The sequence below is a fragment of the Contarinia nasturtii genome, unplaced genomic scaffold (assembly GCF_009176525.2).
Source record: "Contarinia nasturtii isolate CC-2019 unplaced genomic scaffold, AAFC_CNas_1.1 Cnas_scaffold_187, whole genome shotgun sequence".
NCBI classification, from domain to species: domain Eukaryota; kingdom Metazoa; phylum Arthropoda; class Insecta; order Diptera; family Cecidomyiidae; genus Contarinia; species Contarinia nasturtii.
This window is the reverse complement of record NW_022197544.1, coordinates 6,506,576-6,519,526: the sequence shown is the minus strand read 5'-3', so window position 1 is coordinate 6,519,526 and position 12,951 is coordinate 6,506,576. Positions and strand designations below refer to the sequence as shown.

General features: G+C 34.5%; 1 protein-coding gene across 1 annotated transcript; it reads left to right on the top strand.

Moving 5' to 3' along the window:
- Nucleotides 1–5,839: 5,839 nt before the first annotated feature.
- Nucleotides 5,840–6,503, top strand: LOC116352476 (proteasome assembly chaperone 4-like). Its single transcript, XM_031785110.1, has 2 exons — nucleotides 5,840–5,932; nucleotides 6,006–6,503. The coding sequence occupies exon 2, from the start codon at nucleotides 6,032–6,034 to the stop codon at nucleotides 6,446–6,448; it is 417 nt and encodes a 138-aa protein (XP_031640970.1). The 5' UTR covers nucleotides 5,840–5,932; nucleotides 6,006–6,031; the 3' UTR covers nucleotides 6,449–6,503.
- The last annotated feature ends 6,448 nt before the right edge of the window (nucleotides 6,504–12,951 follow it).

Below are 12,951 nucleotides of genomic sequence, written 5' to 3'. Positions count from 1 at the left end.
AAAATGTAATAATAAATTGTTTGGTCAAAAATGAATTTCGTGCGTTCTTTTCGAAATGTTTTTCCGTTCCCAAGCGTGATGAAACGCAAAAACGTTTCGATTGTGAAAAATTGTTATATATTTTATATGTGTAAAGAATATTGGATACAATTGGAAAAACTAATTTTCGCACTTTTTTCCTTGATGACTGTCGAATCACCTATGCTGTATGAGCTGTCCATTGATTAATTCCGCTCATATTCCCTTTAACACAATATCATTAATATGACCGAAGCGAAATAGATGTGCTTCGAAACAGTGGAAAATAGCATTGCGAACCGACAAACAATTGAGAAAGCTAAGGAGCAGCAATCAATTGGACAGCGGAGCAATCGAGAGGAAGAGGTTAGAAAATCAAATAAATTAGTGCGTTCAATGTGGTTTTCACTCTTCTCGGTTCTGTTTCTTTTTTCCATTAATTTTCTACGGATCCGTTTCGGTATTTGGCAAGAATACATCAAAAGCGAGCGACTGGCCGTTATTATTGGTCTGAGATGATGATATAAGAACACATACACACACACACATGGGGATGAGATTTTCATATATGTGAACGATGAAAACCGTTGATGATCACCAGAATACACAAGTTATTAGTAGTAATAAGCGCGTAAAATAACAATAATATTCAATGCACGAAAGCAATAATTCATTATGTGAGTGTGTTGTGTGTATTTTGTGTGGAAAAGTCGTAATAAGAAATGTTATGGCAATGCATGATGGATAATATGATATATAAATAAAATTGCCATTAAACCGACGCGGATATTCTTCAATGTCGTATTGCAATATAAAACGGATAATATAATAACAAATTGCAATCGATGGCATGCACGTTGTTTTTGTCGACGGAAAAACGTTGATCTCCGTCACTGGCAACAAACACTAACACCCGCATCAGTGTAATAGCGGCATTGTGGCGATGACAACATAAAATTGCCGAAGTGAAATGAGCAAGAGAGAGAGAGAGCGTATTTTATGTAGAAAATTCAAGATTTTTCCGCACACGCACATACCATTTCGATTGCACCATAACCATTGACAATAATATCATATCGTTTATTTCCATTCTTCATTGGCTCACATTGTCAAACTGCTTTGCTCTAGCTCCCTCTAAACTTTCAATGCTTTTCATCTAATAAAAACTAATAAAAACCAAATTAAATAATTTGTACTGATGACAAAATAAATGGCATGTTGTTGGTGCTGCTGCTAGTGCTGCTGATGCTGTCGGTGTTAAGAACAATACCATATTATGAACAGGATTAAGAGTGAGAGAAGGGTCGCTCTCTTTGCAACGCACATCAAGGGTTACATTCAATTAAACGACAACACTCTTGTGATATGCGTTTTTCTATGTTGATGTGCCACAAACAAAAAGGAAGGTATTAAAAACGGTTTTATTATCATTTGACAAATACACTTCACACACCAGCGAAAGAGTTTTACAACCATTATTTCGATCGAGACATTGGACACTTTGACTGCTACTGCTGCTCGTGTTGAACATCAAATCATTTTATTAGATTTAGAATAATGCTATAAGAACAAAAACATCCCCCAGAACAATTGCATCATGAACACAAAACAACAGCAAAAATCTTAGCCAACGAATAGGCTACGATGAAATTTTCATTAAAAATCCTTTACACATGATAAAAAAAATGCGCTGAAATGAAGTATTTGAAACTATATTATTCATAAAAATGAAGAACGTGTAATTGCCTGAAGGATTTTCTATCTTTTCTGAACTTTGATGCTTCGTCGTAATATATTTTTTTCTCTCTCACATTTTTGTGCCATGTATTTTCATTATTAAATTTGCGCAAGCTGTAAAACTAAAAATGTTTTTTTTTTTGGAAATCTCCAAATACTTGAGCAGCAGACAAGTAAATTGAATACAAGCCTTTATGTTTTTAAAAATTTTATACATCGAATAAAAAAAGCAATGCAACACCGTCAGAGATATTAGACCTCTGCGACTATGTCACCGATTTAAATGATGCGGATATTGCTTGATATATATTTTTTTCTTTTTCTTTATAAAAAAATCGTTTGGCATTCACTCGTTTCGGTCTTGTTCATCATTCAAGTGTAGCGCATCACAATTTGCTGTTCCATGGTTCTGTGTTTTTTTTTTGTCAGTAAGTTAATGTCGTCGCGCGCGCTCTTGATCTATTCTCTCGAAAAGTCTATTTAAATAGACGTGCAGAACTGTATCCCGATGAAGGGTGAGTTCGCTATGCACTGTGTTGGTTCAACCGTGTTCTTCTCTTTTAGTTTTTTCTAGTCTTTGTTCGTTTAACATTTTATTTCAACAATTTCTAATATTACCACACCGTGCACATGAAACGACAATATTACGCTGCATATTCGGGTGCCGAATGTATTTTACATTTTACGTGAAACATGCACATGTGAGTGTGTGTGTGTTTTATTTTGTTTCGGCGTTTATGTCAATGCAGATATGCCGCTGTCTGACGAAAGTTTTCAACAACTTTTTCTTATATCGGAGTTAAAAACGAATGCAAAATACATTGAATTCTTTTTGTGAAGAAAAATGTGAAATTCTTTCAATCATACTCTTTTGGTGAAAATCAATTATGACAATCGAACCATTTTCATCGGCCCGATCAATTTTATAAATTCTTTTTTTACTCAAATAAAACTTTGATATATAATACGGAGTTAATTTAACCCATTTTTCCGAATACACAAAAAGTGGTCAAATTTCGTTAGAACATTCCAATTTTGATTTAAAAAAAATAGGTTACTGATATGGTCATATTGATTTAAGTTTGACCAATATCAACTTTTTCGAGCTAAAAAAAGGGATTCCACTAATTGAACCAAATTCAAAGTTTTTTTTTCGTATTTTTAAGCGCATATTAAATTGTATATAAGTTTGGATCTTTTTTCAAGAAATGAAAGAGAAATTGAATTGTAATTTAAGTGATTTGAATATTTTGTTGAAACAAAATTAGTTTACGGTATAGTGATTATATTAATTGTGATTCATTGATAATTTTTCTCATCAAAAGTGCAAAAATGATTGCATTAAAAAGTGAGTTGACTTGTTGTTGCATCCTCTGATTTTATTACAAAATATTCATTCATGATGATATTACGAGTAGAAAAGCACTTGTTTCCTGTATATATTTGTATTTTCACTTGAACACAGTTCGAGTAATTTATGCATAAATAAACACTTCGGTACGGTTCAAGTGTTAAGATTAAACGTTTCGGGTGAAATTACATTTATTGCAAAACCAAATACGACGAGTAGAGGGTCTCAATGCCGTTCTTTTTGTTCGTTCATGTGCGTTGATTTCTTTGTGGAATAAAAAGGAAGAAAGAAACAAAGAGAGAGAGAGAGAGAGAGAGAGAGAAATAGGAAGAGAATGAGCATTGGAATAAAATTTAAACTCACAGAGTTATAATATGTTGAGTCAGATCCTTTTTTTGGGTGCATACATGTGTACGGGGGCGAATGTTACTGAGGTAGATATATCATGCGTTGCGTCTAAACATTGAACAATGGGCTGAAAACGTATTTATTACAAGTAGTCAACAATAGATTATCAACAAATAAATTGTCTTTTATGACGGGGAGCGCGACGACGATGACAACGAGGGCAGAGGTATGATATGAGGCATTGGTCGAAGCGATAGAAGAAGAAGATCATGACGATTGGTGATAAAGGGGCGCAAAATTTTATATTACAATTTGCAATGCGTGTACGATGTTCGTATGTGTTTTTGTTCCCTTTTTCGAATCGGTTTCGACCTTTTTTTTCTATCAACTTGTTCATTCAATTGCTCGTTCATGATGCAATTGAATTCATTTGTGATAACCGAAAACATATTGTTTTTCATTATGTCGTGCGTGTGTATGCCACTTCATCCATTTTGATTTGTCTCGTAGTCGAACGAGTCAGTGTATCAATGAAACATTCGGCTCACTGGCCACGGCCAGTCTAAAACGTCATTCAAGTTTACAAATGATTTTTCGACTATGTACCATTGCATATGCAATATCTATCTCTCTTCGGCACTGTCTGCTTTTTTCAATAGTGCGGTCGGTCGGTTTGTTGCTATTGATGCTAGTTTTTTTTTTGAATGATACGCATTCGACAATGTCAATAAAATATATACATGTGTGCCCTCTGAGAAAAAAACCGAAGGGGGTTCCACCTGTTTGTAGTCGTTATTTGATTTGGTTTGGCATTGTCGTTGCTATTGTTATTTTCGGCCAAAATGAATTTTATTAAAAATGCAAACAAAGACAAGGCCGATATTGGTTGCGAGAAACAGGTTTTTTTTCTCGGTCTACTCTGTGAGGCCGACCAAGAGTCGAGAGATAGCAGCGACAAAAAAAGGGGAAGCAAAATTTCGAGTGTGAACCGGAAAAAATACCCCGAAACATCTACTAAACGTGCAAATTGCAAACAATGATACACATATTATATTGTTGAATTTAGTTTTGTGCACGCTGTTTCGAATTGTGTTCCGGCTTGAAAATGATGCACATAGTACAACAGTATATGCACGATAGAGACGGATATTCAAAAGGAAAGGTTTTTTTGTTCTCTATCTCACTGTACCGAACGAGGGAATGGAGATACGGTTTCTAAAGTGAAGAGTCGAGAAGTCATCGTTTTTATTTGATTTTCAATTATATGAGCACAAGAGGGTCGAGAGACGATTATCCGGCATTTATTTTTGCTTTATCTCTTCGCCTCTTGCTTGCGCGCACTCGTTCCGCACTACATCCACATTATTGGCATTTATTTGGTATTTATTAGGATATTTATTAGATTTTTTTCATTTTCTGCCGCTACCGCTGTCGAGGGGAAACGGTTTATTAATTTTCTTCCTTTTTATGATTAATTGAACTGAATGAAATGTTATGCTTTCATTTAATCGCTATGATCGGATTGAATTATGCACACGGATACAAATTATATTGCACCAACTGAACGGTTTACTTGCAAAGTTTTAATATCGAGAAATTTTGCCTCACTCATTCACATCAAGAGAGAATGAAATAATGAAAAAAAAAAAACACACAGAATTTTCCTCTATTCAAGTGACACCGCAAATATTAAATAAGTAGGGACATTCTTTGATTTTAAATGAACAGGAAAAAATTTCTTACATATTTCAAGTGGGCTTTTGAAAACAATATTCAACTAACCATTACCACAACCACCACCTGATCTATATTTTTCGAGATTCAATGGAAGTTGAATAAATTGAAGAATATGTATACATGAGTTTGCCGATTTTAATTAAATAATTAATGAAAATACAACTTCAAAGGATTTTACGCGAAACGTGACATTAAAACTAAAAATAAATACACTGAAAAGTATTGTATGGAAATAATCGAAAAAATGTCTTTATGAGAGAGCAAAGAAATAAATAATTAAAATAAAATAGTTTTTCGAGGGCGATTTTTCTTTTATGACTTTTTCGTTGCATTTCACATGCATAAATGTTGATTTATTCACTTTGTGCATGTGTCCATTGTACTTTCCATTATTTCATTCGCATACTTTATAAAGGTTTAAAAAACTTTCCACTCTGCGATTTTCACATAAAATTCATTTATTTATTGAACACCGCCAAAAGGCAATTCCTTACTAAGTCTCGTCTCGAGACTTTTAAAATGTGAGCACCCTTCGTTGAAAAACGCGCCATCTCTTGGAATTTAATGTGATTAATTAAAGGTTTAGTGCATTGATACAATCGTTTATGCGTTTGAAATGGTCAGCTGTCACTGTGTATGTACTAAAAGTTAAAAAGTAATTCGATTTGAGGTTAGGTTTTCCAAATCGTAAACAATTGGATTGTTTGAAAGACTATCGCAAATTGCATCGGTGATTTTCAGGTAAATGAAATTGATTCATGATTAAGATATTTGTATGCATTTTATTTACGTCAATTCTTTAACCTGATTGCAGCCAAAGAGCCTCAATTTGAAGAAGAAATGTCGTCAGTTCAAACCGAGTCAACAACATTACCGTCATCGAGCAGCAATGACGATGCAACAATCGAAAAGGTCGAAAGCCACTGGCGCGGTCATTTTTTCACCGCCGAAATATCCGAAGAACTGTACACATTTCGTGTATTGAAAATGAATCAATCGCTCTTCATTTACATTGGACAATTTGAAAACGAAGTATTGGATGAATTGGCGATGTCGGTACCGGTGGAGGATTTTGTCAGCACAACAATTATTGGCACACTACATGGTTGTGATTCACAAGAGTTGGCCCAACAATTTACGCGTCGTCTTAAAAAACAGGTCTTTGTTAGCTGTAACATTCCATCAAATAATCTCACACGTTTAATGCTCGTAAAACGAATTGCCGAGGAAATGAAAAATGTCCCCGATGCTTTTTGATATTTTTTTTTGTTATTTCCGCATTGAAATAAATAAATAAGTATATTTTACTGAATGCAAAACTTTTTCAACTCTCCATTTCACTTTGCAGCTCTTTGCAGTTATTCATTTCAGTGCTTAGTGCATGTGCATTCACAATGTTGATGATATGTGTGTTGGCACACGCCCCAAAATAGGTAAGTTCCACTTCCTTTCTGAGCCATTGGTATAGTGTGTGCCAGAATACAACGGAAGTTCGATCATCAAAATAAACAACCATAATTGTGCAACCGTATAACAAGAAATGACACACATGATGACTAAATACACGCACTGCTGATACAATAAAATGCCCTTTTTCGTGTGTATACACGCGACAAAATCAATTAAACCATCGTGAACGCTACGATGTCTATGCCGTCTGTATGTTGTATTGCAAGTGGCCATATTTTGTATTTATGTGTTATAGTTTTGTGTTATTGCTAAAGCACCGACTATCACCGTTTTATTGAAGAAAACAGAAATTAATAACGAAAATTGCTACAAGCGACTAACACACTTTCTTCGGAATAACTTCCGATGCAAGCGCGAGCGCGCGCGCCCCATCAAAATGGCACATAGAGTAAAACCACAACAAAATTGGCAGTTTTCATGACAACAACTGAATCAAGTTTAACCAACGCGAAAAAAAAATAACAAACAACTTTGACCGAAACGGTCATTCACAGAGAGACAGTTTTTTGTGTGTTTTGCCGGCATTCGTCAATCAGTCTTTTGGTTGGATAGAGCTGTACAAAGTATAAACTTAAATAACCACACAACGTTTAAAGTGCTTTGGCGTTCATATCGTTTAAATCAATGGTGAGATGGGAGAGAGAGAGAGAGCGTGTGCGCGTGCGCGCAAGTGCATCGTGTTTCTTGTTCCTCAATGCGGAAATTTGCGATTCTCGTAACATTTTGTTGCATCAAAATGATGAGCGTTTGAAATGAGGTAATGACCACAACGCACACAACAACCCAATAAGAAGTTGTAACAAAACGGCGACACTATAACATTATACGCATCGCCTCATTTCTCTATGGTTTTCTTTTTAAAATTGCCGCATGTTCGTTTGCTTTCTATAGCCACGATCGTTCAGTTGCCGATGTTGTTTCGCTATATTTGTTATTCGCCACTCTTGACCGGCTGCACAGTGTAATCTCTTTTGCACACAAATTTTTCCTTTTTTGTGAAACAAGATGCCGAATGTCTATTAAATAGTCGTGTGTAAGTTGTAATCTTTTTTCCCGTCTCTCTCTCTCTCTCTCTCTCTCTCTCTCTGCTGACAATATCGTGTAGGTATTATTAAATGGCTTGTATCTCTATCACATCATTTATCCATGGAATTTTTTCAATTTCGATGCTAATGTCGTGAAATTCGTTCGCATTCACGGTGTGATCACTTTCATTTCATTAACATTATGAGCAATTTTTATTTATTCCATTTTAATGTCTACTTAAGTAAATCAAACGGTGTGCTCAATCTGTTCATACACGGTCATATAATTGATTTAAAGAAAGAAACAGACAACAACAAAACATTTAATAGTTTACAGGAAAAATTGAAATTATAACACGACCGTATAGTTCACATGGAAAATAAGGAAACCATGCAAGCACAATTAAATCCAATTCATAAAATTGAAACGAATACAATTTCTTTTGAAAATGTTGTTGTATTTCGATGCAACTACTTTCATGTTTTAACCGATCATGACTCATATATAATACATACGTTCGCCGATTTTTGTATTCGACACGCGTACGTTTTTTTTCCCAACATGGACAATATTGTTGGTATTTGATTGATACTGTATGATGTACTACAGAGTGACGAATGGAAACAAATATGCTGGGCTCGTCGTTTATCAGAATGACGATTTGTTTTTGATGGAATGTTTAAGTCTTTTAGTTGTCTATGCATGTGGAGGTGTTCTAAAGTAGCTCAAGGGGATCCATAAAATGTATGTTAATGAACAAAATTCCTTAAAAAAAGCCTCAATATTCTTTCAAAAATGCAATCAATCACTTTTTGTGAATTAAATTCGAGTTTGATTTTCTGATGAATTCGTTTTTTTTAATGGTGTAATGCATTCGATTTGAATTTAAGATTTGGTTTCTTTCAAAAATAAAACAATGTTCCAATGTCAAGTGCAAATCAACAAAGAAACAACGTGAACAAAGCACGATAAAGACGACAACAGCCAGTCGACGCAACAAAACGGCCAACAGCAACAACAACAATATTGGTTCGAAATCCTGAAATAAAATGCAAATTAAGGCGTGCGAGCTCATTCGAAAAAAGCAAGCAAAGACGATTCGAAACCTATGAATAAATTGCGCAATAAAAAATTAATCCGTAATTATGAACGTCGAATTCTGCATTCAAGAAATTGACGATACAATCCAAGCTCAGTAAAATGTGATGAGCAACAACAATAACACGAACAACAGCCGCATTTTACAAAGACGGAACACAATAACTGAGAGTCGAACTGCTGAATATTTATTACTGGACAAACACAAGCGCAGAATGAATCAAGAACTTTAACGAATAAAAAAATAGATGTATTTCAAGCACGTGTAATCGTGGGTTTTTCTCATCCTCTTTGAGAGTCTCTCTTTCTACACACAGAGAGAGAGAGAGAGGTGTTTTACTCAATTAAATTTGCTAAAATTGGATGATTGTCGTGATTTTCGTTCTAAGTAAATGATGAGACGCGATCGAGTGCGCGCATACAATTCGCTCCAGCAGAACAGATTCAGACTTCGTACGTGTATAATCATTTTTGTATAATTACATAAGCATTAGCACTCAAAAACTTAGCGTGTATTGAAGATTGAATTTTGTATAGTGAATGATAGCACAAGTCGCAATAAGTATAAAATTCACAACAATGAATGGCGCACATTATTCTTAGTTGTTGTTGTTTTGCTAAAAAGTAGTAGCAGCAGTTGGCAATCAACAGACGATTTATTGCTAAGAGTTGTTAAAATTCAATATCGTTGTGTCGGTGTTTTTATTTCAATCAGAAACATCGAAAACGAGATTCAACCACACGTAATTTGATCATCATTTTATCAATCAATCTTTGTTTTAAATGTGGCTCTATATATTTTTGAAATGCGCGTTGCCACCCCGATTTGAATAACATTAATTCAATTTAGATGCGCCATCAACTATTACTTGAATCAGTGGCAATTTATCGTTTTTTTTTTATTAAAATGTCGTCCCATTGAAATAATTGTTGTTTTTCAACCGATCATTACGATTTTTGAGAACACAACTTCTGTTTTGTTCTATTTTCTTATTTCGAATTCTAGCATTGTTACTGTTGTGGGGCAATCATTTTGCATAAGTCGTTACCTTTTGATGTTTTTAAAAGTGAAGCAAAAAATGATGCGAAAGAATTGTGTGAACACATCGAGATATTTGTTACATCGTTCGATGAAGAAAACAGTGTTTTCAAAACACCAAGTATCTAGATTTCTAGAGCGGATAAAATTTGATGGTTACGCCATATTTGGATCTATATAAAAATCCATTACCTTCGACAGACAAAAAGAAAAATCCATTCGATTATGATTATGTTTATTGGAAAGATGTTTCGAACTTCACAGATTTTGTTGCTTCTTTACGTTACTTTGAAGCTACTTTGAAAGAGATGATTTTTTGCGTGCACAAAATCTCAACAACAAGTAGACCATACTCATTATTGTTACGTTCTTTCGCTGAAGATTGCCCTGAATTCGGTAACACAGCTTATTACCGTCTCTTTCATCATTCATTTCGAGTAAATCATTCAAAAGTCTAAACGTTTTTCTTCGTCTTCTTTTTTTCTATCATGCAAATTATATAACTACTGAATAGAATCATCTGCATTTAGTTCAATCGTTTTTTTATGAATGAAGATTTTGACTTGATTTCAAGTATGTCTTTTTCATTGAAGTTGGCATGTACTATTGACCGAAATCATTGGTGTGACTTGATTCATTTTTATAAGTAATAAAATACAATGTGAAAAAAGAGCCCAGAATATTTCAAATACATGAACTTGATGTGATTATAAATTGTCATGACTGGCATTAAACCATGCGCATAAAGTGGAAAGTCATCAAAGCTTGAAAACCATTCGCTACTAAATGGTGAGATAATGATTTCAACTTACCAGCCGTGCAAGCGTGCGCAATTTCGCATACACTGTCATCGTCACAAATCAAAAATTCTTTGCTTTTTTATGTTCTTTGGTTTTTCGTATATCTTTTTCGTATTCGGTGTTTTCCTTGTTGAGAATATTTCTACCTCGATTTAATTGTCCACTTCATGTCATCTCAACAATGCGAATGAGTTAATAGAAATTTAAAATAAAAATACATGTTAAGTCATATAATAGTTCTTACATCATGCAAAGCAAATTGCGCTGTTGATAAATTTATCGATTAGATTATGGTTGAAATAATGGTGTTAACGTGTGGTGTTTCCATATTAGCGTCGTTGTGCGTATGTTTTCACCATGCGAACGCGCTTTGTTGAGATTTTATTACACCTTCGCTATTATCGTGCATTTCCTACTTTGCGATCTCGTTGAAATAGAGACAATGTATAAGATACATACAGACAGACAGTCAGGGAGAGAGAGAGAGAAAGAAAGAAACCGAGAAAAAGAGACACTTTTAGCCTAGCTTTTAGCATTCCATTTTCAATTATACAATGACTTTTTTTGTTGGTTTGCAAATTTCAGCATCATGCTTGATCATTTTGAAATTGGACACGATTTCTGTTGCGTCTTGAAATGAAACCATTTCCAAAATCAGAATTTACAAGAATATGAAATACAAAATGCTATGCTGTAATCGACATCCAAAAAATGGTACGCACACATTACGCGTTAATGGAAATTATCTAATTTTCCACATGACTTAACTGACCGCTCGAACACACTCCGTTCAACTCTCGGAGTCAATCAATCATAAGTGGTTCAAATGACATAAGATCATAATTTCAATGCGTGTTTCTTTTTCATCAATTCCATCTTGCTCTCGCGCAATTTCAGGTTTATATATTCAATCAAATACGCAATATAATTGGCAACACCAATTGCCATTTCAAGTGCAAAATGATCAAACAAATGTGTGCAATTAAATGTTTCGGCTTTCTAGACATTCCACAGCCGTCGTCGCACGCGCTGATAACAAAAGAAACGAACGAAAAAAAATTGACGTAAGAAAACTGCAAGTGATAAACAGTAGAGAGAATGCAAACATTTTTTTTCTTCATCTTTATTGTCGTCGTATTCGATTATTTTACAAACATTGGAATTATTAGAGATGGAGAGAGAAAAAGTGAAGTAAATCGCTTATGAAGTCATTCAACGATCAAGTACGTTTGCCAATTATCAATATCGATGTAATGCAAACAATTAGCCCCGCCGGATTGAAAAAAAAAAAATAACTGGTTTAAAGTCTATCTCTCTCCATCAATTTGTCGGTTTCATTCACTCTGCGATCTAATCGGAATGAAACGGAAAGCCTCCGGATAGATTAAGAAAGCCGATACAGATGAAATGATCGTCATTTTCTCTCTTTTGTTCGTTCATTTGTGCTCAAATGCATTGGTTTTTAATTGAGTCTCTCATTCATTATCTGTCTCCTTCTGCAAATCGGTTGACGTTGTTTACATTTTCCTACGTCTACTTCTTTCACACCATTTAATAGTGTGTACATTCATAATTTGATGTGAGCTTAATTCGGAATTAGACATCAATTTACCGATGCAATGCACAGCTGCACAATGAACGAACAGACAAAAAGAAACAATCATACAGACAAGCTGTTGAACCTCATAAAGTGAAAACAAAGGATATATATACACACACATAGGCACATACAATTCAAGATTACGGTACAGATGCGTTCTGTTTACATTTTTGTTCGCACATGATCGTTATTATAAATCTTCATTGAGAAAATATAATCAACGTCGAGGAGTTGTTTTGATTTGGTTATATTCCGTTCACTTGTAGACCGCCGCCGCCGCCGCCGTCACTGTTGTCAATACAAAAGCGCCATGAATGAAAACAAAACAATAAATAATCGATTCAACAACGTGCGCTCTCACAAAAGAAAAACAATACCACACATATTATTGATTTAATGTAGAAATAACGGATGATACGGCTACTCTGCAAGCTCAAGAGAATGCATGATTCAACCATGCAATAAATGCATGCGGATTTGTATTAGAGAGATAGAGAAAGAAAATTATTCTGATGTTATATTGATATATTTATGCACGTGCGTTAAAGTTTCGAATCAGCATCGTCAATTTATTTAGCTTCGGATATTACGATCGGTCCGAATCATTAACGGGAAAAAAGTGTTCGCACAATAAATTGTTCAGGTTTTTCACGTTTAAATCGGAAAGAAAATGAAAAAAAAAAAAAAATAACAACACAAAAACGTTTTGATAATTCGGTTTAACTGT

Bases quoted from the DNA above. Each gene is read 5' to 3' on its own strand.
- LOC116352476 (XM_031785110.1), top strand. From the start codon at position 6,032: ATGTCGTCAGTTCAAACCGAGTCAACAACATTACCGTCATCGAGCAGC.